Genomic DNA, 22,708 nt, shown 5'->3' with positions numbered 1-22,708 from the left:
AGGCTGCTCTTCTGCAGGCTAAACAGCCCCAGGCCCCTCAGCCTTTCCTCATCAGAGAGATGCTTCAGGCCCCTCAGCATCTTTGTGGTCTTCCCTGAATGCTCACCAGTAGTTTTGTCTCTCTTGAACTGGGGAGCCCAGAACTGGATCCAGTACTCCAGATGTGGCCTCAAGAGAGGAGAGGAGAACCTCCCTTTACCTGCTGACCACCCCCCAAAATACCCTTGGCTGCCACCTTGGCTGCCAGAGCACACCGCAGGCTCACGGGCAACTCCTTGGGCTTGCAGAAGTTCCTAGTTTGGTGCAAACTCACCTTTAAGAGGTGCAGGTGGAGACTTGGTTGTAGTGAAAGCATAAACTTCAGAAAATGCTCCCTCTCCAGCATCGTTGTAGGCCTGGATTTTGAAATAGTAGGTGGTGGATTCACTGAGGCGCTGGACCTTGTACGTGTGGCAGGGACCACTATAGACGGTCACAAACCTGCAGGAACAGACAAGACACACACCAGAATCACTCAGCAGGCACAGATCTGCCTGTCAGACAAACCAGAATCACTCAGCAGGCACAGATCTGTCAGACAAACCAGAATCACTCAGCAGGCACAGATCTGCCTGTCAGACAAACCAGAATCACTCAGCAGGCACAGATCTGTCACAAATCAGAGTCATTCAGCAGTCACAGATCTGTCAGACACCAACCAGAATCATTCAGCAGTCACAGATCTGTCAGACACCAACCAGAATCATTCAGCAGTCACAGATCTGTCACAAACCAGAGTCACTCAGCAGGCACAGATCTGTCACAAACCAGAATCACTCAGCAGGCACAGATCTGTCACAAACCAGAATCACTCAGCAGGCACAGATCTGTCAGACACCAACCAGAATCATTCAGCAGTCACAGATCTGTCACAAACCAGAGTCACTCAGCAGGCACAGATCTGTCACAAACCAGAATCACTCAGCAGGCACAGATCTGTCAGACACCAACCAGAATCATTCAGCAGGCACAGATCTGTCAGACAAACCAGAATCACTCAGCAGGCACAGATCTGTCACAAATCAGAGTCATTCAGCAGTCACAGATCTGTCAGACACCAACCAGAATCACTCAGCAGTCACAGATCTGTCAGACAAACCAGAGTCACTCAGCAGGCACAGATCTGTCAGACAAACCAGAGTCACTCAGCAGTCACAGATCTGTCAGACAAACCAGAGTCACTCAGCAGGCACAGATCTGTCAGACAAACCAGAATCACTCAGCAGGCACAGATCTGTTAGACACCAACCAGAATCATTCAGCAGTCACAGATCTGTCAGACACCAACCAGAATCACTCAGCAGGCACAGATCTGTTAGACACCAACCAGAGTCACTCAGCAGTCACAGATCTGTCAGACAAACCAGAGTCACTCAGCAGGCACAGATCTGTCACAAATCAGAGTCATTCAGCAGTCACAGATCTGTCACAAACCAGAGTCACTCAGCAGGCACAGATCTGTCACAAATCAAGAGTCATTCAGCAGTCACAGATCTGTCAGACACCAACCAGAATCACTCAGCAGGCACAGATCTGTCACAAATCAGAGTCATTTAGCAGGCACAGATCTGTCAGCATTGGCAAATGCTTTCACTCCTAACTGCAGCACAAAGAAGTGACACTTCTGGTGACCCAGGTGCAGTCTGAGCTCTGCTCTTTTGTCACTGACAGTTCAGTGTGTGCCTGAAATGAGCAGCACACCCCATCCATACTGGTGGAAGTCTGAGTTTACATTCCTGGAGCATCCACTCACTGAGCTACATCCAGACACAGCTACTAATGAAGCCAAACTTGATCTGAATCCAGAGAAGAATCCTTTCCCATAGCAGGTAAGTCGGAATGTCACGTTAGAGGACAGCTGCCAGCTCCAGGTTTCCTACATGCAAACTGGACTCTGTTTAGCATGTCCAAACCCCAAAGGAACTGCCAAAGAGGACAGTGTGATATGGCTATTTAAACAGCAAAAGTGGAACAGCTATCAACAGCATTTCTAGCTGAAAGATAGGATGCAAAAATGCAAACGAGGAGGCAAACCTTGTGCTGGCAAATCAGTCACCAGTGCAAACAGAAGTGAGGATGACTGAAACATCTTAGAAACTCAAGACAAAGTTGTATAGCACCAATGGCCTCCTGATTGTCTCACCTGCCAAACCTGTCCTCCATCTGCAGGTTGAATTGTGTAGGGTTGGTAATTAAAGCTCTGCTTGGACCTTCACCCCATTTAAGTTTAAGGCTCTGGTAGCTGAAGACCACACATTCAAGATGAGGAGGGTCAGGAGGTAGTGGTTTTGTTTTGGCTTTAATGGAATGACTGAAAGGCCCAACTCCCAAGCTGTTCATGGCCTGTATTCTGATCCTGGAGATGGGAGAGAAGAGCAGTTACATGGTTAATTCACTGGGGAAAAAAAGAAATCATAAGCCCAAGGAATTGTTTAGGCTGGAAAAGACCTCCAGGGTCATCCAGTCCAACCATTAGCCTGACTTAACTCTACCAAGCCCACCACCACTACATGGCCTTGGAGTATCTCCAGGGATGGTGACTACAGCACTGCCCTGGGCAGCCCATTCCAGGCCTTGACAACCCTTTCAGAGAAGAAAGTGTTCCTCATGTCCAACCTAAACCACTCTTGCAACAACTTGTGGCTGTTTCCTCTCATCCTATCACATGCTACTTGAAGAGAAGTCCCACCTCACTCCAGCCTCCTTGCAGGGAGTAGTAGAAAGCGAGAAGGTCTCCCCTCAGCCTTTCTACCCTCAAGCAGATCAACACTCCTGCCCAGCTTGGTGTCACCTGCAAACTGATTGAGGGTGCCCTCAACCACCTCATCCAGATCACTGACACAGATATTGAAGAGAACAGGCCCCAGGACTCAGCTCAGCTGCCAGCTGGATTGAACTCCACTGACCACCACTCTGGGGACCTGGCCATCAGCCCTGGTAGGTAATGAACACTTGGCAATAAAGAGTTAAAACACCCCAAACAATAGAGCAATTAAAATGCAGTTAGAAATTAACTGTAAAAGTAATCTACTCCAAAACAAGGCAACACAATTCCATTGTCTGCCACATAATGAAGCTGCAGAGTTTCTCAGCATTGTTCAGGTTTATTCTGTGCACTGAACAGGTGCCTGAGGCCTCCACGTTCACCTGAATGGTTTGGTTTGTCTCCTACCGATGCTGAGCCATGCTTCAATGAAGGAGGAGTAGAATCATAGAGTGGTTTGGGTTGGAAGGGACCTCCAAAGCTCATCCTGTCCAACCCCACTGCAGTCAGCAGGGAGATCCTCCACTAGAGCCCTGTCGAGCCTCACCTTGAATAGCTCCAGGGATGGGGCCTGAACCACCTCCCTGGGCAACCACTACCCTCATGGTGCAGAACTTGTTCCCAACATCCAATCTAAATCTCCTCTCATTTCAGACCATTGCTCCTTGTCCTACCACTGCAGGTCTTTGGAAACAGTCCCTTAGCAGCCTTCTTGTAGCCCCCTTCAGAAACCTCAGAAGAAAGCTTTGGCTGTGAGACAGAACATTCATCTTGACACAGGAATCTCAACTCTGCTCACCAGGGTTGGACTCTGGAGATGACAATTTTGGTTTGGTGTTTTTGGAGCTGCAGAGAATTGGGCCCACAGCCTGAATGAAGAACTGCTCTGAAACTGTAAACACCACCCTCAAAGCTGTTGGCTGAGACTCCTACAGATGCAGGCTCAAAATGAAATGGCTGATGGTTACCTGTACAGGGTGTCAGGCAGCAGGTTCTCGAGCACGTGGCTGGTACTTCTTCCAACAGCTACTAGCTGCTTCTCCCCATACTCTATATTGTAGCCAGTGATCTCTGACCCATGACAGCTTGGTTCTTCCCACTGGATTGCAAGGCACGTGGATAAAGGAAAAGGAATCTCCACTTGATCTTCCTCAAGCAAGTGCAGCACTGACACTGCTGCAGGCACTGAGGCAGGGGTGGTCACCACAGCAGTCTCGCCGAACAACCCCGCTCCAGCCACGTTCACAGCCTGAAAGACAGACCAGCTGCTGCCCACCAAACCTGGTGGTCACCTCTACCACCCTGCCTCCTGCATCTGATTGAAAGCCATGTGGAAGGGAATGGGAAATGTCCCTCAGAAGAAGTAAGCACCACGAAGTCTCTGCATTTAATGCAGCACCAGAGCTGCGTTTCCCTGCTGGAAACGTGCGGTCAAGGAGGGGCTTGGGCAGAAGGCAAAGTGTTGTCACCTTCCACACAGCATGAGAATCACTAAGGTTGGAAGAGACCTTCAAGACTGAGTCCAGCTGTTAACCCAGCACTGCCAGGTCAGCACTAAACCACATCCCTCAGCACCACATCTCCATGGCCTTTAAACCCCTCCAGGGATGGGGACTCCACCACTGCCCTGGGCAGCCTGATCCAAAGCTTTGCCACGCTTACAGTTAAGAACATTTTCCTCATGGCCAACCTAAACCTCCCCTGATGCAACTTGAGACCATTTCCTCTTGTCCTATAACTTGTTACCTGGGGGAAGAGACTGACCCCCACCTGGCTCCAATTTCCTTTCAGGAAGTTGTAGAGAGTGAGAAGTTCTCCCCTGAGCTTCATTTTCTCCAGATTACACAACCCCCCTTCCCTCAGCTGCTCCTCACCAGCCCTAGTCTCCAGACCCTTCACCAGTTTCACTGCCCTTCTCTGGACCTGCTCCAGCACCAAAATGTCCTTCTTGGGATGAGGAGCCTAAACTGGAAGCCAGTATCTGAAGTGCAGCCTCACTGATGCCAAGTACCTGGGGACAATTTCTGCCCTGGTCCTGCTGGCCATGCTGCTGCTGCTAGAGGCTATTAGGAGATGACAGCTCAGGAGTTTTCTCATCTCTAGCTGAAGTTTTTCTTCTCACTGCCTGCACTTGCTCATTTGCTCAGTAACACATAACAGAAGGCCTCTCCTACCTGGACTCTGCAGTAATAGGTGGTTGCAGGTGTGAGACCTTTCATTTCATAGCTGTGGCCAGGGCCGGTGTAAATGATGTGCATCGATCCTTCCATCTGCCCCCAGTCCACTCTGTACTCACTGATGTCTGCACCATTGCAGGCAGGGCTCTGTGGGGTCAAGGGATGTGTTTTCATTCAGCTGTTGCACACACAGGTTCCCCACCCAAATGTCAGCTTGTTGCACTGGAAGCATTGGGGTTGAAACCTGAGGTCCTCTCCACCACAGCTGCCTTGAAGTTCAGCTGGTTAAAAGGGTTCTAGCTAGACATGTGGCTATACCACCACCACCACCAGAGCTCAGACCAGAACTCTGAGTGATTCACAACCTCCCACCATCTGGATGAACAAAACATATATGGCATGTCAGTTACCATACCATGAGGAGGATGAAATGTCACCCAATTGATTAAGGGGGAAATTCACCAACCTCTATAAAGCAATCTAGTCCCCCTCATTACCCCTTCCATTCCTGTGTCTCACACATCTCCCTAGCAGCTCCAAAAGCCAGCTGCTGATCTCTGCATCACTGAACATCACAAACACCTACCTCCCAGGAAACCACAGCACAAGTTGCACTTTTACAAGTTATCAGGGGTTTACAGCATTGATCAGGGGGTCCTGGGGCAGTTGAGACCTCTGCTTTGTCTGAGTGGGGGCCAAACTGCAAGAGAACACAACTGCATGAATCCAACAGCAGCACAGCAAATCATGATGTGTAAGGGCTGAAGAAAACAAAGCATTTTTGACTTGATGGAGCAATAAAGAGAAGAGCTCAGTGCTTAGTTTCAGAGCCTTGGTTAAAATTCCTTTCAGGTAGTTTCTACACTGGCCCTGTGCCTACAGGATATCTCTAATCCTCCCACTGCTATGCTTTTGGAACTCCTCCTTCCCCTCTAGCCAGGATCTGGCTTCTAGGAGCAGCTGGGTACTGTTTCAGACAGACATTTATGCAACCAGCATTTATCCCAACCTTGTTCAAACCTGGCATTATTTGAACACACCCCTCTCCACACAATGCCATTCCCACACCACAAGCCACAGAGTCCAGACCTATTGTAAACCAGAGGGCAATTTCTTCAGGCACAAGCTTCTCAGTGGCTATCCAGAGCCAGAAATGATGCCACTGCAGTCAAAGAAAGGACTAAAAGCAGCAAGAGAATGTCCAGCACTAACTCAGGAGTAGGCCCCTTTGGTGCTGACAGAAATCCAGCAAGCAACAAGAGGAATGTGCTACACAAGGAACATGCCCTGTGGTCAGGGACATTCAACCCTTCCTTCAGCCCTAACTTACTGAGTCTTCTATTTTTTTATGCTGTATGAAATTTTGCTTCTTCAACAGAACAGAAGACAGGAACTGCAAACCAGGATCAGGACTGTAAGGCAACAGTACCATCACCAGGGAAAAGAGGGGCTCTCAGGGGCACAGTGCTTACCCCCACTTTATTGGCTGCTCGGATCCAGAAGCAGTAAGTCCTCCCTGGAAGCAGATTGCTCACCAGATGTTCAGCTGCTGGGCCCTGATACACTTGCCTGCGCTCCTCCTGCTCGGAGTTTGCCATCTCTAGGATGTATTCTGTAATGCCAGAGCCTCCATCTGCAGATGGTGGGCCTAGGAAATAAAAGATTGGGTGGTTTTTTTTTTCCCCTCCCTATTAGTTTCACAACCAACTTTTGCTGTCCAACAGTTTCTAGTCAGCCTTCTCAAGCTAAAAGTTGTGTCAGATGAATTCTGCAAGTCAAGAATGAAGACTTTTATCCTATGTCTGAGCAGAAACACTTCCTCAAGCTTGCTTTTTGCCCCACAGGCACTGACAGACTACTCTAAGGTGGCCTTCACCAGCTTTTTTCACCTGCTTTCCACAAACCCCAGTCTACCTTCATTACTTTTCCATGTGTCTCCTCTACTGAAATGTAAATGAGAGGAGAGTTGAAGTTTAATTGCCAAGCATGTCAGCACTCCACAAACCCTTCTCACTGCAAGACCTTTATGTCTGCTCAAGTCTCAACATATTGTTGCATATGCATCACCAACTGGAGGTGGTTAGCAAGCTCTGGTGTTAACCACCCCCACCCAAACAACTAAGGGCATGGACCACAGCTACCTATTTTAAGTCTTTCCTTCAAGAGTTCTACAGATCTTTCATTTCCTGGAATCATGGAGTTGTTTTGGTTGGAAAAGACCTTTAAGATCATCAAAGTCCAACCATTCTATAACTCTGTCAAGTCTGGGGCTAAACCATGTCCCTCACCACCTCTTTTAAACACCTCCAGGGATGGGAGTTCAACCATCTCCCTGAGAAGCCCATTCCAGTGTTTGAGAACCCTTTCAGTGAAGAAGTTTCTTTGACTATCCAACCTAAACCAAAGCAGCAAAGCATTTTGCTCAGCAACACTGGAGCTTACCCCACTGCAAAGTGATTTCCTTAGGCTTAGCTTTGCCCACCAGGCATGGAGCATGACATGGGCCAGGAGGAACAGCTGATGTGGTAACAGTAGCAACATCAGAAGCCTGGAGGTAATAGGCAGTAGGTTAGAGGGGGAACATGAAACATGCCACTACAACATCACTAGAAATGGTGTCCAGAAGCAGATTGATTCTCCTTTTTCTCACCTGGCTTTCCCCACCTTTGCTGACACAGTAAACTCTCAGTCTGTATGAAGTGCCAGGCTTGAGGTGATCACACACATGCTCTCTCTGGGAACCACTGTAGACAGGCTCCCATTTACCTCCTGAGGGAAGAAAGCAATTACTTCACCCCACAAAACCTGCAAGAATCAACCCTGACAATTTTCTCACACAAGTATTCATTAAGATTAATTAATGCAATTAAGATTAACCTAATTGAGATTTCTATTTAATAATCTGCTTAATAACCACTAAGAAGTCAAGCCACTGAGTGACCAGTGGTGCAGAGAACACGTGGAGCACAACCTGGGACAGCTGGAGACAGAAGAGTAATGGCTGGAGCACAGGGCAGTGACTCAGGACAGCGAATTAACACAAGCTGAGTCAGTACTTGAGGCTGATGTCTTACCAACTGATGTGTCTGAGAGTTCCAAGAAGTATTTAGTGATGTCTGCTCCTCCATTATCTTTGGGTGGCTCTGAAAGAAACCAACATCTTGCAGTAAGTGACAGAGGGTTTCAAAGCAAGGCATTGTTCTCCTATCAGCTTCTCACAGAGCACACAGCAAACCCTGACAGAACATATTCAGGTGAAAAACTCAGCTCAACCAGAAGCAGCAAACTCTGCACAACACATTTCTCCATAATGGTGGTGGTGGCAGGAAGAAGGCCCCCAGGAAAAGGCTGCCTACTTCAGGCACCACTGCTCGAGTTGTAAGCGCATGAAAATCCTGGAGTCCTGTGTTCAGTTCTGGGCCCCTCGGCTCAAGAGAGACAGAGAACTACTGGAGAGAGTCCACAGGAGGCTACAGAGATGCTGAGGGGCCTGCAGCATCTCTGTCATGATGAAAGGCTGAGAGCCCTGGGGCTGTTTAGCCTGGCGATGAGCAGCCTGAGAGGGGATCTGCTCAATGCTGATCAATAGCTAAAGGGTAGAGGGCAAGAGGCTGGGGCCAGACTGTTGTCAGTGGTGCCCAGCGACAGGACAAGGGGCAACAGGCACAAACTGGAACCCAGGAGGTTCCATGTGAAATGAGGAACAACTTTCCTGTGAGGATGTGAAAGCCCTGACTCAGGCTTCCCAAGAGGTTGTGGAGTCTCCTTCTCTGCAAAGATTCCAAACCCACCTGAGAGCAACCCTGGGCAAGCTGCTGTGGGTAAGCCTACTTTAGCAGGTGGGGCTGGACTGGACAATCTCCAGAGGCCCCTTCCAACCCCCACCACGCTGTGACTGTGTTCACAACAAAGCTGGAGGGTACTGCACCAGCCAAGAGCATTTCCTGCTTCCCTAAGGTGAGCAAAACCAGCATGACTTCAGTACCACAGCCCTGCCACGAGCCAAGCTGGAATTCTGGGTAGCACTCCTGAGTTCTCCTGCAATAATGGTATCTGCAGAGACAAATCATCAGCCTGAGCTCATCTCTGGTTTTCATCCTGCACTGCTGGGTGACCACAAGTACAAGAGCTGCACTCAAACCCAGCGTGCACACCAGGCCACCTACCCCACATAACCTTCACGCTGTGCGAGTGGATCTTGCCCTTTACAGCTGGTTTACTCGGTGGTCCAGGCTTGTCAGGGTTGGTGCTGTGTTCTACCACCTCACTAGGGCTGCTTTTTCCTTCACTGTTGTAGGCAAAGAGCTGTTGGAGGAATGAATGGAGTAGGTAAGTAAGTGCTTGATTGACTGACAAGTAACATCCTGCTGTTTACGAGGTTCTTCCATGACAAACAAAACCAAATCACACAACAGAAACACAAGAAAGAAAATGTGCTTTGGTTCAGGACTTCACCAAAAACTATCCTAACTCTCCCTACTTAGGGGGAGGCCTTCTCACTCTCCACAGCTACCTGAAAGGAGGGTGGAGCCAAGTAGGAGTCAGTCTCTTCTCCCAAGGAACAAGCGATAGCACAAGAGGAAACAGCCTCCAGTTTTGCCACGGGAGGTTTAGGTTGGACAGGAGGAACAATTTCTTCCCCAAAAGGGTTTTCAAGGCCTGGAACTGGCTTCCCAGGGCAGGGGTGGAGTCACCATCCCTGGAAGGATTGAAAAGCAGTGTGGATGTGGTGCTGAGGGACACGGTTTGGTGGTGACCTGGCAGTTAGTGGTTGGACTCGAGGGTTTTGGAGATCTTCTCCAACCTTAATGATTGTATGATGACAATTAAAGGACTGCAGGCCATTTTCTGCTGTCTCCATAGAAAGTGTCTTAGCTAAAACTCCAGGAGAGCAGAAAGCTGTCATTGAATCAGAAACAAAATCCAGTACAAACCCTGAACTTGTAGGATGTGCTCCTCCTCAGATTCCTTAAAGTGCACGAGAGCTCATCTCCGTTGTACTGCGGCTGGAAACCGTAGCCCTGGGAAGGAGAAGAAACAGGAACAGTCACCAATCCCTCACAACAAACCCCAAATCAGGTCAGATCAACCTTTTTTTCTTAGCCTGAACTGCACCTTTTGTTTCATGAGCAGATGCAGCACTTGCCAGATGCTGCAGTATTTTGCACCCTTTCATCTGGAGCTGAAATGGTTAATGCCTTTCTTTAAGCACCGCTGCCTATGAGGCTTTCACACCACGTAGCCAACCCCAGCACTTACAGAACCTTCTTCTTCCATGTCTAAACTGTAAGTGAGAGAGTCATCCATGGCCACCCCGCTTGGTGGGCTCCACTTCAATGCCAGCCAGGTCACTCCTGCTTCAAGGAGCACGGGGGGTGAGGGGGCTGGAGGGACAATCCCTGCTGTGTAGTACGTCACCGGCTCGCTGAACCCGCTGGAAAGGTGGCGTCACAAAAGGTTAACAGCAGAAGCCAGAGCTGAGCAGAACATCAATGAGCTGAATGCTTGTGTTCCTTACCTCATTCCAATATCATTTTTAGCAGCTAATCTGAGTGAATACTTTGTGGAAGGAGAGAGTTTGGTGAGTTTGTACTGCTTCAGGTGTCCGTAGTAGCATTCTTTGAAGGGTCCGCTCTTGCCCTTCGAGAGAGTGAGAACAGCCTCAGCGTGTTTGACGTGGGCACTGTGCTCTCCCTGCTAAGACCATGCTCAGTTTTCCTAAGTTTCATCATCACAGTGCAAATATGAGCAAGCCTAAGGAATGGCTGGAGACCTGGGCCAAAAGGAAGCTCATGAAGTTCAACAAGGGGAAGTGTAGGGTCCAGCACCTGGGGAGGACTGACCCCCTGCACCGCTACAGATTAGGGCTGACCTGATGGAAAGCAGCTCCATGGAGGAGGCCCTGGGAGTACTGGTGGACAACAAGCTCCCCATGAGTGTGCTCTCACAGCCAAGGAGGCCAACAGTCTCCTGGTGGCCAGAAGGTCAAGGAAGGTTTTCCTCCCTTCCTGCTCTGCCCTAGTGAAGCCACACCTGACATACTGGCTCCAGTTCTGGGCTTCCCAGTTCAAGAGAGACAGAGAACTATTGGGGAGAGTCCAGAGGAGGCTACAAAGAGGCTGAAGGGCCTGAAGCGTCTCTATGAGAAGGAAAGGCTGAGAGGCCTGGGGCTGTTTAGCCTAGAGAAGAGCATCCTGAGAGGGGATCAGATCAATGCTCATCAGTGTCTAAATAGGGTGAGGGGGCAAGAGGATGGGGCTGGACTCCTTTTAGCAGCGCCCAGCAACAGGCACAAACTGGAAGCCAGAAAGTTTCATCTGAACATGAAGGAAAACTTTTTTCCTCTGAGAGTGCCAGAGCCCTGGTCCAGGCTGCCCAGAGAGGCTGTGGAGTCTCCTTCTCTGGACAAATTCCAAACCCACCTGAATGCCATCTTGGGTAACCTGCTTTGGGGTGACCCTGCTTTCGGAGGGGCATTGGACTAGATGGCCTCTACATCATTTCGACCTCTAGAGAGGTCCCTTCCAACCCCCACAGTTCCATGAATGTCACAGGGAGTATGCTGGGAGGAATCCTGGTCCTAACCCCACATTTTGACTGAGGTGTCTGTCTGGGGTTTTGGCACTGTAGGTCTGACAAAAGGGCAATACATGACAGCAGGAGACAACAAGTTCAAAAGCTGAGAGCTGTTTTTCCCAGCTACCAAAGACAGAAGCCATTCAAACAGACCATGGGGAATAATCATACCCTGAATGACAAGAAGCCAATGAGGGAGCTTGTCACTGTCCTCTCAGAGGATCTGCCAGGTTTGTCTTACTCTAATTTCTGCAAGCCCAGGAGTTTGATTCAAGCTTTTTAATTGACTTGTCCCTTTAAAACTGTCTGGAGAAGCTGCACTGAAAATAGCTGATGGACCTAAGCAAAAAGTATTTTTAAGCATAATTGGCCTGCAGAGGTCATTATGATTGTTTTTTTACACTAGAAAAGGTCTTACCTCATCCCATTCTAAAAGAAAATTGGTTATTTTGGAACCATTGTCATTTGAGGACTGAAAATAAAGAAACAATGAGAAGAGTTAAAATCCAGTGGTAGTGCTTCTCAAAACATCATTGCAGAGTCAAACAAAGCCAGACCCCCATTTTAACAACTAATACACACCAACTGCCTTGGAAACCAAACTGTTTAGCACAGAGCTGAAAGGAAGGCTCAGAGCAGAGCCTCCTCCTTCTCCACAGACACTCCTGTCACAAATGGAAACTACTGTGGGCACAGAGGTGAGGTGAGTCAGAAAGGGAAGAACTAGAAGGTACTCCAAGGTGCTGAGTTGCTCCTTCCTGATGGCTCTCCAGCTGCTCTCCTACCTCTATCAATTCTGACTCTTTAGACTCTGAACTTTATTTGGTGAATCATGCAAATGATATTTGTAGAGCTTTTTCTCCCCCCTACCTGGTGTCCCTGCACTGTGTGTTCAGTGCTCAACACAAGCACTCAGACAAGCAAGTTTTGTGCTTGCCATGACACACCAGTTGGGAACTTCCTAAGTGCAGGCCCCACAAATAATGTAACTGATTAAACTTGCTGAGCTACATAAACTGTTTTCCAGGTGCAAGTGTAGTCATAACAACAACAGAGGCTACCAACAAATCTTCCCAGCTGCTGTGTATGTTCAAAAGTCAGGCTCCAAAACATTAAAGCTACAAACTGGCCAAAGAAATTTACCTTTGGATGGGTCAAAAAAGCTAAAAGAACTTTTAAGGGTTTGTAAGAATTATGTATAAGACTAGCAATTACAAGGTTAGGTCATATCCATTTATCAGCCAGGATAAAACACCTTCCAGCACCTGGAGGGGGCCTACAAGAAGGCTGCAGAGGGACTGTTTGCAAAGGCCAAGGGGCAGTGGTTTGAAATGAGAGAAGGAGATGTAGATTGGATGTTAGGAACAAGTTGCATGGTTTAGTTGATTAGGTGGTGTTGGATGATAGGTTGGACACAATGATCTTGAGGGTCTCTTCCAACCTGGTCTGGTCTATTTCTATTTCTATTTCTATTTCTATTCCTATTTCTATTCCTATTTCTATTCTACACCATGAGGGTGGTGGAAGACTGGAACAGGTTGGCCAGGGAGGTGGTTGAAAGCCCATCCCTAGAGATATTCAAGGTCAGGCTCAACAAGGCTTTAAGCAACCCTACAGGTAGGTTGGACTAGATGACCTTTGCAGGTCTCTTCCAACCCAAACCATTCTATGATTCTGAAAAAGAGATGCTCAAGCCTTCCCTATGCTGCTGGGCAGCAGCACTCCCCTGTCTGAGTAGCTCTGTGGTAGTTTCATTTGCTTCCACCTGAGCTGGTCTGGCAATGTTGGGGAGGAATTTCAACCCACCACAAGCTCAGACTTAGTGAGACCTGCTGCCAACTCCAGCACACTTAAAGCAAAGTAAGTCAACATTGCAGGAAAGAGGAACTACCACAATTTATCCATCTCAACTGAGCAAATGAAAAGGCAGCACCTCAAGCACAGCCTAAACTACTGACAACAGCTAGATTTGGACTGGATGTCAGGAAGAAGTTCTTCCCCATGAGGGTGGTGAGACACTGGAACAGGTTGCCCAGGGAGGTGGTGGAAGCCTCATGCCTGGAGGTTTCTTAAGGCCAGGCTGGATGTGGCTCTGGGCAACCTGCTGCAGTGTGAGGTGTCCCTGCCCATGGTAGGGGGGTTGGAACTGGCTGAGCCTTGAGGTCCCTTCCAACCCTGACAGTTCTATGATTCTATGAAGCACACCACACCTGAGTGCTGCAGATGCTTACCTTCCACTGCAAGCTGAGGCTGTTCTTGGTTCTGTTAATCAGCTTGGGGGCAGCTGGGCAGTCTGGCTCACAGCTCTCTGTAGTGAAACTCACCAGCTCCGAAATGGATTCTTTGATGGAACTGCTGGTTGCTGAAACTCTGAACAGAGGACAGGGAATGATGTTGTTATTGCATTAGCACCTCAACATCAAAGGCAAGAGCTGTCAGCTTTAGAAATGCATTTCATTTCAAGCAGTGGTTCCAGCAATAGGATCAGAGCAATTCCTCTTCTTTCAGCTCACTGACCCCAAGAGACAGCCATGTCCTGCCTTTTCCTTCAGGCAGAAATGACAAAGAGTGAGGTCATGATGTCACTCCAGGCTCTAGAAACTGGTGCCCATGTCACAGGGAGCACCCAGAGCAGCTCACACAGGAACACATCCAGGTGGGTTTTGAATGGCTCCAGAGGAGGAGACTCCACAACCTCCCTGGGCAGCCTGCTCCAGGGCTCTGTCACCCTCATGTGATAAAGCTTTTCCTTCTGTTCAGGTGGAACCTCCTCTGCTGCAGCTGGCACCCACTGCCCCTTGTCCTATCACTGGACATCCCTGAGGGGAGCCTGGCTCCGTCCTCCTGACACTGCCCTCCACATCTTTACCCACAGGAGTGAGGTCACCCCTCAGGCTCCTCCAGCCTAAAGAGCCCCAGCTCCCTCAGCCTGTCCTCACAAGGCAATGTTCCACTGCCTTCAGCACCTTTGTGGCTCTGCACTGGACCCTTTCAAGCAGTTCCCTGAGGTCCTTCTTGAACTGAGGGGCCCAGAACTGGTCCCAGTGAGGAGAGGCTGAGGGAGCTGGGGTTGCTCAGCCTGGAGAAGAAGAGGCTCAGGAGAGACCTTCTTGCTGTCTACAACTACCTGAAGGGAGGCTGTAGCCAGGTGGGGGTTGGTCTCTTCTCCCAGGCAACCAGCACCAGAACAAGAGGACACAGTCTCAAGCTGCACCAGGGGAGGTTTAGGCTGGATGTTAGGAAGAAGTTCTTCCCAGAAAGAGAGATTGGCCAGTGGAATGTGCTGCCCAGGGAGGTGGTGGAGTCACCATCACTGGAGGTGTTTAGGAAGAGAGTTGCTGGGGTGCTTGGTGCCATGGTTGAGTTGATTAGATGGTGCTGGGTGATAGGTTGGACTTGATGATCTCAGAGGTCTCTTCCAACCTAGTTAATTCTATTCTATTCTATTCTATTCTATTCTATTCTATTCTATTCTATTCTATTCTATTCTATTCTATTCTATTCTATTCTATTCCATTCCATTCCATTCCATTCCATGCTGTTCTATGCTATGCTATGCTATTCTGTGCTGTGCTATGCTGTGCTATGCTATTCTACTCTATTCTACTCTATTCAGTATTCCAGATGCAGCCCCACCAGGGCAGAGCAGAGGGGAAGGAGAATCCCCAGCGACTCACCTGGCATGGTAATCAGTTGCTGGTCTGAGATCAGGCAGTGTAATTGTCAACTCCTCCCCACTGTGAAAATGCAAAGCACAAACCAGAGTCACAACTCTTCCTTCTCCTTTCTGGAGGCCAAAAGCTCATTGCAAAGCCAACCCAGGTGGAGCACATTTAATTGCCACAGTTTTTTTTTACCATTGTCCATGTGACTCTTAGTGACATTACTTAACATTTATGTCATGGCAGGTAGGTAGGTAGGTAGGTAGGTAGATAGGTAGGTAGGTAGGTAGGTCTGCAAGTCAACAAAGCAGCTCCTGACAGAGAGATTGCTGATGGGTTCATGTTGGAGGTGGTTTGTTTTTTGGTTGTTTTATTTTTTTTTAAACATGGGTATTGTGCTTAAAGGAAGAAACTAAACTTACACATAGACAGACTTAAATTTTCCATTTTTACCACTGTTGGATATTGCTACTTCAAATGTAAATGCTGCTGGACTATGACTATGGCTCTCTCCATTCTGTGAACTAACTGGGAGATTCCAGGACAGAACGGCTGATCTTGCTTGTATCTCAGAAACCTATTAAAAGCATAAATAATGCAAGTAAGTTTGCTTTCTGAAAGAAAAGGTTTTGTTAGTCAATAACATGGTGCCTCTCTCTAGTCTGCCTCTGAAGTTCCTCGCTGGAGGAATTCTTTTCTTGTTCTTTGTTTCTTTTTCACCTTTGTAGTGGAACTGTTGAGTCCTCATTATCTGAATTGAAACCGACTTCCTCTTTTCAGTGCCAAAAGGCAACACCAAAGGATTTCCCTTGGGCACAGACAGGCTCAAGTGTACCCAGAGGAAGCTTCTGTTCCAACCTGCACTGCTCACAGCACTCAATTGGAGCAAATTTGCAGCCTTGGAGTCTTGCTCACTGACACCAGATCTATATTTAGGCAGTCACGAGGCCTAACTCTCCGCTCGGCCGCAATTCCCTCGCACCACCTCACTGTTTAACCACGAAGCTGCAGGCCAACCAGAGGCCCTCATTTTGAGTGCTCAGGGCTCACAAATGTTGGTCTTTTTGCTGCTTACTTCCCACACTCCCAATTCTCCCTGATAAACCCAACACATTCCTCTGTTGGCACTGAGTGCAGATGTCAGAAACAAGCCACCAAAAACCCAAATACTACCAGAAGAAAAGAATAGCTAGGAAGCAGCTGCTAAAGAACCCAACCCTTGCTTACTGTGTAGCTAATGCAAAGAAGAGTGCTCCAAATCAAGAATCTCAGGGCAGTTTTAGCCTTGAGATGGTTCAATTAACATCACCAGACTCCAGCTTCCTAAACAAGTCTGCCAATGCTCAAATATTTGCTCCAATTTCTAAGTGTAACACACACACACAAAACAAAAGGATGATGGCTTTTTAGGTCAATCTGATTCCCCAAGCTCTTAAATCCTCTCTGCTGATAGAAAGATGGTTCCAAGGGTGGGCAGACCTCCATTATTTTAGCACCCCCTTGTTACTAAAGCCCTCACATGCACTCAACAGCTTCAGCAGTGGGCTGATTCTTGCCTTACAGACTGGGAAGCTGAGACCAAGTCTTTCAGCAAGTGGGTTTCCACAGCAGGGCTGCCCTTTCCCAGCCCTAACCTCTGACAACTAAACCACGCTTTCTCCATTAAAACCAACCAACCAACCATTAAAAGAGGAACAACAACAAAAAAAAGAGAGAGGGAGCAGCGAGTTGTGACGTTACAGAGAGGCTAGGAGCAGGGGGGAGCGTTTGAAGGAGAATACTTACGACTGGCTTGCCAATGCTCAAGTGAGTATCACATTTCTTGGATTCTATGTCAGAGTCTGAAAATTCCAAATACAAACCAGATTAGCCCCAAGCCCCCAGAGGAAAAAGCAGCCCTGTTACAGCAATGCCACCACAAGACGGAGTTCTCCTCATTAAGAGCTTAACAATAGCACTTATTGTGCGAAGTTCATCTCCCCTGTTTGTTTTGGCTGAGTGAGGGGCAGAAACATGAACTGTCCAAAACTAACAGCCTTACAAAACCCCTTTGAGTACATCCTGCACAAAGGGTATATTTTCCTCATCCCAGGATAAATGGCTTTTCTTTGACAACACAAAACCATTCCTCCACAAATGAAAGGTGTCATAAAAATGACAGCAAGATCTTCTCTCCCTACTGCGTGTGCTCCCTCCCCACACTCCTATTGCACAGCACTCAGTGAATCCCACCTTCACACTGCCCAGCTCACACAATTCAGATGAGAGAGTTCTTCCCAGAAAGAGTAATTGGCCATTGGGATGTGCTGCCCAGGGAGGTGGTGGAGTCACCTCCCTGGAGGTGTTCAAAAAGGGATTGGATGTGGCAGTCGGAGCCATGGTTTAGTTGCTCAGATGGTGTTGGACTGGATGATCTCTGAGGTCTTTTCCAACCTGGTTGATTCTATGACTATTCTGCCTGCAAATAAAAGCTCTTCTTCCCTTTCAATGCACTGGCACTTTGAAACCCACATCTATTGACACTGTGTTTTTAGTTTCCAATAGGTACACTTTTCATCCAGGAAACAAGCTTGATAAAAGCTTCCCCCTCTGCTTCCCAAGATGAAATGTCAGCTTTCTTGTTGACTTCTCTAACCCAAGAATCACAGAATGGCTCAGGTTGGAAAGGGACCTCAGAGATCAGCTGCTCCAACCTCCTTGCCATAGGCAAGGACACCTCTCAGTTAGACTCAGCTGTTCAAGACATCATCCAACCTGGCCTTGAACACCCCCTGAAGCAGACATCCACAACCTCCCCGGGCAGCCTATTCCAGAGTCTCAGCCCCCTCATACTGAAGAACTTCTTCCTAAGCTCCAGTCTAACCCTGCTCTGCCTCAGCTTCCAACCATTCCCCCTTGTCCTGTCTCTAGACACCCCTAGGAAAAGTCCCTCTGCAATCTATTGGAAGGCAGCTCTAAGGTTCCTTCAGAAGTCTTCTCTGGGCTGAACAACCCCAGCTCCCTCAGCCTATCCTCATAGCAGAGGTGTTCCAGCCCTTGGATCATCTTTGTGGCTCTCCTCTAGAGTCATTCCAGCAGCTCTTGCAACAACAAATGACTAAACCTTGCAGCCTAACACCACTTAAAGAAACACACCAACCCCACTACAAGATGCACAAGTGATTTAAAGAACCATGCTAAGAAACTGCCAGCATTTCAGTGCCACTGTTTCATGGGAAGAGGAAGGACACACACAAGGTGTTTCTGCACATGCAAGTAAATAGCCATAAGCTATTTAGCTCAAACATAAACAGCCATAAGCCATGAAAGCTCAAACATTCATCTGAGCAAACTAAAGCATCCAGCTGAAATGACAACAGAAAAGACCATTGCTCAACCCTTCCTGTTTCTTGGCAGTCTTAAGTAACTCCTAGTTATCCAAAAGGCACCACAAAGAATGACACCAGAAGTCTTATTTAAGTACCCACAGGTCATCCTCTCTTGGCTTGTCCTCACTGATTGATCCCAGGTGAAAAGACAGAGGGGTTCATAGAATCAATCAATAAGGTTGGAAAAGACCTCAGAGTCCAGCCTGTCACCTAATACCTGACACCTCCTGACAACTAAACCATGGCTCCAAGTGCCACATCCAAGCCTTTTCTGAACACCTCCAGGGATGGTGACTCCACCACCTCCCTGGGCAGCACATTCCAATGGCCAATTACTCCTTCTGGGAAGAACTTTCTCCTCACCTTGAGCCCAAACTTCCCCTGGCACAGCTTGAGACTGTGTCCTCTTGTTCTGGTGCTGGGTGCCTGGGAGAAGAGACCAACCCCCTCCTGGCTACAACCTCCCTTCAGGTAGTTGTAGAGAGCAATAAGGTCTCCTCTGAGCCTCCTCTTCTGCAGGCTAAGCAACCCCAGCTCCCTCAGCCTCTCCTCACAGGGCTGTGCTCCAGACCTCTCCCCAGCCTTGTTGCCCTTCTCTGGACACGTTCAAGTGTCTCAATGTCCTTCTTAAATAGAGGAGCCCAGAACTGGACACAGGACTCAAGGTGTGGCCTAACCAGTGCTGAGCACAGGGCACAATGACTTCCCTGCTCCTGCTGGCCACACTATTCCTGATGCAGGCCAGGATACCATTGGCCTTCTTGGCCACCTGGCCACACTGCTGGCTCATGTTCAGCCAGCTGTCAACCAGTACCCCCAGGTCCCTTTCTGCCTGGCTACTCTCCAGCCACTCTGTCCCCAGCCTGTAGTGCTGCATGGGGTTGTTGTGGCCAAAGTGCAGCACCTGGCACTTGGACTTGCTGAATGAAACAATTAAATCTTCCTAAAGATTTTATCTGACAAATCTCCAATTAGCAAACCTGCATCACCACTATTTATGGAGGGAAAAAGAAACCCCAACACTTCTGGCTACCTCTAATCCTGATTTAGTCTAACATAGTGACAAATTCAGTCCTTTCAGACACTGTTTGGCAATGAACTTTCAGCATCTTCTGTTACAAAAGAACCCCAACAGCCTAGATTTGTATGTTGTTACCACTTCAATGCCACCTACCTCCCATCTCTGTGTCTGGACTGCCCTTTGTTTTTCCAACCTGCTTCTGCTTTAGTGGTCCTCCTGCCCCTTGCTGTCCCTTTCCATTCCCATTCTGAACTGTTGCATTGGAAGCATTCACAACTTTATGTGGTGAAGCTGGAGGGCTGTTGAGTTTATTGTTAGTGTGACCACTGGCTTGTCTGTCTTTTAGCCTCTTCTTCAGGTGCTCCTGCATTTTAAGACTCCTTTCGTCTCGCTGAATGAAGGTTGTTCTTCCATGAGAACGAGGTTCTGCAAGGAAAGGAGAACTTAGCTCATTATTCAGAGCAACTTCTTTGACATCTGAGAAACACTGAATCTCAACTTGAGATCTGAGTAACTACAGCCAAACCACCACCTGAAAACCCCTGGGAACTGAGGAGCTTCACGGCGGGTATTCGGATGGCTCTGGGCAGCAGAGCAACAGGGCAGAAACACAGCATCACACACAATGGTAGAGGTTGGAAGGGGCCTCTGGAGATCATCCAGTCCAGCTCCTCTGCTAAAGCAGGGGCACCCACAGCAGCTTGCCCAGGATCACAATGGCCAGGTGGGTTTGGAATCTCCCCAGAGAAGGAGACTCCACAGCCTCCCTGGGCAGCCTGGGCCATGGCTCTGGCACCCTCACAGCAAAGACATTTTCTTCTCACCTTCAGATGGAACCTCCTGGGTTCCAGTTTGTGCCCACTGTCCCTTCTCCTGTTGCTGGGCACCACTGAAGAGTCTGGTCCCATCTTCTTGCCCTTTACATATTGATAAGCATTGAGCAGAACCCCTCCCAGGCTGCTCCTCTCCAGGCTAAACAGCTGCAGGGCTCTCTTGTCAGAGATATGCTTCAATCCTCTCAGCATTCTCCTCTGGACTCTCCCCAGTAGTTCCCTGGGGATCTGGGGAGCCCAGAACTGGACCCAGTACTCCACTGCCTCACTAAGGCAGAGGAGAAAGGGAGGAGAACCTCCCTTGACCTGCTGGTCACACCCCTATTAAAACATGCAGGTATGGCAGTGCTGACTGGAGGTCTACAGACTGGGCTCAAACCAGTGTAGGAGCACAAAGCTCAGGTAGGAGCAGAAAGAAGCTTGAGGAGGGCAGAGTCAGACTGGAGATTAGGAAGAATTTCTTTACAGTGAGGGTGGGGAAGACACTGGAAAAAATTGCCCATGGAGGTCATGGCTGCCCCCTCCCTGGAGGTGTTCAAGTCCAGGCCACCACTGGAACTAGATGATCTCTAAGGTCCCTCCCAACCTAGTAACTAGCACCAAAGTCACAGAAAGGTGTGGAAGAGCTGCTGACAGACCCCAGCAGGCTCAAACAGATGCCCTGAGCGGAAGGCCACCCTGTGGAGTTAAACATCACCTCCCTCTCACCTTGCTCTTGAAACACGTGTGGTGGTGGATGCTGGTGAATGAACTGTGGGGGCAGCTCTCCTGTCCCAGGAACTGGAGGGTACACTGGGTGAGGTGGGTGGGGAAGCAAAGCATGGTGGTGATGCATGTAATGTGGCACATGGGGAGGAGGAGGAGGAGGATGCATAGAGGGATGGAATTCAGCCGAGTGGGGCAGCACCACCACTTTCCGAACTCCGTTTTCTTCCACCACCTGTCATGCAACAGAAGAAATGTAAAAGTTAGGGCAGTGACCATCCTGTAACTATTGTGCACTTAGGAAAGAACCTCTGTGCTTAAGCTCAGAACCACAGCCTGAGAGCCAAGGACCAGTGAACTCCACTGGAAACTCAGCACTGCGTCACTGAGGAAACTGGAGTCCGAGGCAGTTTTACGAGGCTGAGCCTCACACAGCAACCCCCTGAGCAATCTGTCACTTATGAACGATGTAAACACTCTCTGACATGTGAACTGCTCAGGCTTTAGCTCCCAGTCTCCTTGTAATCCCAGTCAGAAGAGCCACTTCACACCACGTCCTGACTGACAGCTGTCCCGTACAAGCCACCGCACGCCCTCTGCTCTGTGGGAGATGCCTGCGTGCTCCTTCCTAGCCTATGGCAACTACAAAGCACTGCAAGTCAGCTCTGCTGTCTTCCACTCTGATCCAACCCAACTCAAATGTCAAAATAGCTCAGGTTTGCCACGGGCTAAGAGCATGCAGACAAGGAACCTGTCTGTGTGTCTGAAGTGCAGGGTGAAAGATGCCAGGAGAGCACACGCACATGTATGCACACACACGCCTGAGCATGTCCTCAGCTGCCAGCAACCAGGCTGCCTCTGCAAGCATGGCATCACAGAATGGTCTGGGTTGGAAGGAGTATCCAGAGGTCATCTAGTCCAACCCCCTCTGCACTCAGCAGGGACATTCTCCACTGGATCAGGTTGCTCAGAGCCCTGTCCAGCCTCACCTTGAATGGCTCCAGGGATGGAGCCCAAACCACCTCCCTGGGGAACCTGCTGCAGTGTTCCACCTACCTCATAGTAAAAGCTTGTTCCTAACATCCAATCTAAATCTGTTCTTGTCTAATTGCAAAACATTGCCTCTCACCCTATCACTGCAGGCCTTTGGAAACAGGCTCTCTGCAGCCTTCTTGTAAACCCCCTTCAGGTACTGGAAGGCTGCTCTTAGGTCTCCCTGGAACCTTCTCCTCTCCAGGCTGAACAACCCCAACCCTCTCAGCCCGTCCTCAAAGCAGAGGGGTTCCAACCCTTGGATCATTTCTGTGGCCTCCTCTGGACCTGTTCCAACAGGTTAATGTCCTTCTCATGCTGATCTCTCAGAGAATGCCAACTTGTTCATGTAGCCCTCTGCTACTAAACATAGACACAATTCCTGGTGTGGGGCTTTAGCACTCAGAGCGAAGCAGAGTCTGTGTTTTATCCTGTAAGTTCCTTCAAGCTCCTCTCTCCCAGTGTATTTAGTTTGGCTGTAAGGAGTCACTGCAGCATTTCCTAGTTGGCCAAGGAGGCTTTAGGGATGTT

General features: G+C 48.9%; 1 protein-coding gene across 1 annotated transcript in view; it reads right to left on the bottom strand.

The window, feature by feature from the left end:
• The window catches only part of LOC104296993 (fibronectin type-III domain-containing protein 3a), a 47,360-nt gene that overhangs the window by 2,481 nt on the left and 22,171 nt on the right, over positions 1–22,708 (bottom strand). Inside the window, exons 5-24 of the mRNA XM_009896861.2 lie at positions 21,149–21,380; positions 19,761–20,033; positions 17,004–17,059; positions 15,641–15,795; positions 15,234–15,293; positions 13,788–13,926; positions 11,975–12,028; positions 10,499–10,620; positions 10,240–10,414; positions 9,915–10,001; positions 9,147–9,285; positions 8,055–8,123; positions 7,631–7,749; positions 7,423–7,528; positions 6,453–6,628; positions 5,567–5,680; positions 4,978–5,127; positions 3,772–4,052; positions 2,183–2,395; positions 314–480 (exon numbers count right to left, since the gene is read on the bottom strand). Coding sequence (XP_009895163.2) covers positions 314–480; positions 2,183–2,395; positions 3,772–4,052; positions 4,978–5,127; positions 5,567–5,680; positions 6,453–6,628; positions 7,423–7,528; positions 7,631–7,749; positions 8,055–8,123; positions 9,147–9,285; positions 9,915–10,001; positions 10,240–10,414; positions 10,499–10,620; positions 11,975–12,028; positions 13,788–13,926; positions 15,234–15,293; positions 15,641–15,795; positions 17,004–17,059; positions 19,761–20,033; positions 21,149–21,380 — 2,887 coding nt within the window. The remainder of the gene's footprint in view (positions 1–313; positions 481–2,182; positions 2,396–3,771; positions 4,053–4,977; positions 5,128–5,566; positions 5,681–6,452; positions 6,629–7,422; positions 7,529–7,630; positions 7,750–8,054; positions 8,124–9,146; positions 9,286–9,914; positions 10,002–10,239; positions 10,415–10,498; positions 10,621–11,974; positions 12,029–13,787; positions 13,927–15,233; positions 15,294–15,640; positions 15,796–17,003; positions 17,060–19,760; positions 20,034–21,148; positions 21,381–22,708) is intronic.

This window comes from Dryobates pubescens, chromosome 18, assembly GCF_014839835.1.
Source record: "Dryobates pubescens isolate bDryPub1 chromosome 18, bDryPub1.pri, whole genome shotgun sequence".
Lineage (NCBI taxonomy): Eukaryota > Metazoa > Chordata > Aves > Piciformes > Picidae > Dryobates > Dryobates pubescens.
The sequence above is the reverse complement of the archived record's forward strand: the minus strand, read 5'-3'. Positions and strand labels throughout refer to the sequence as shown.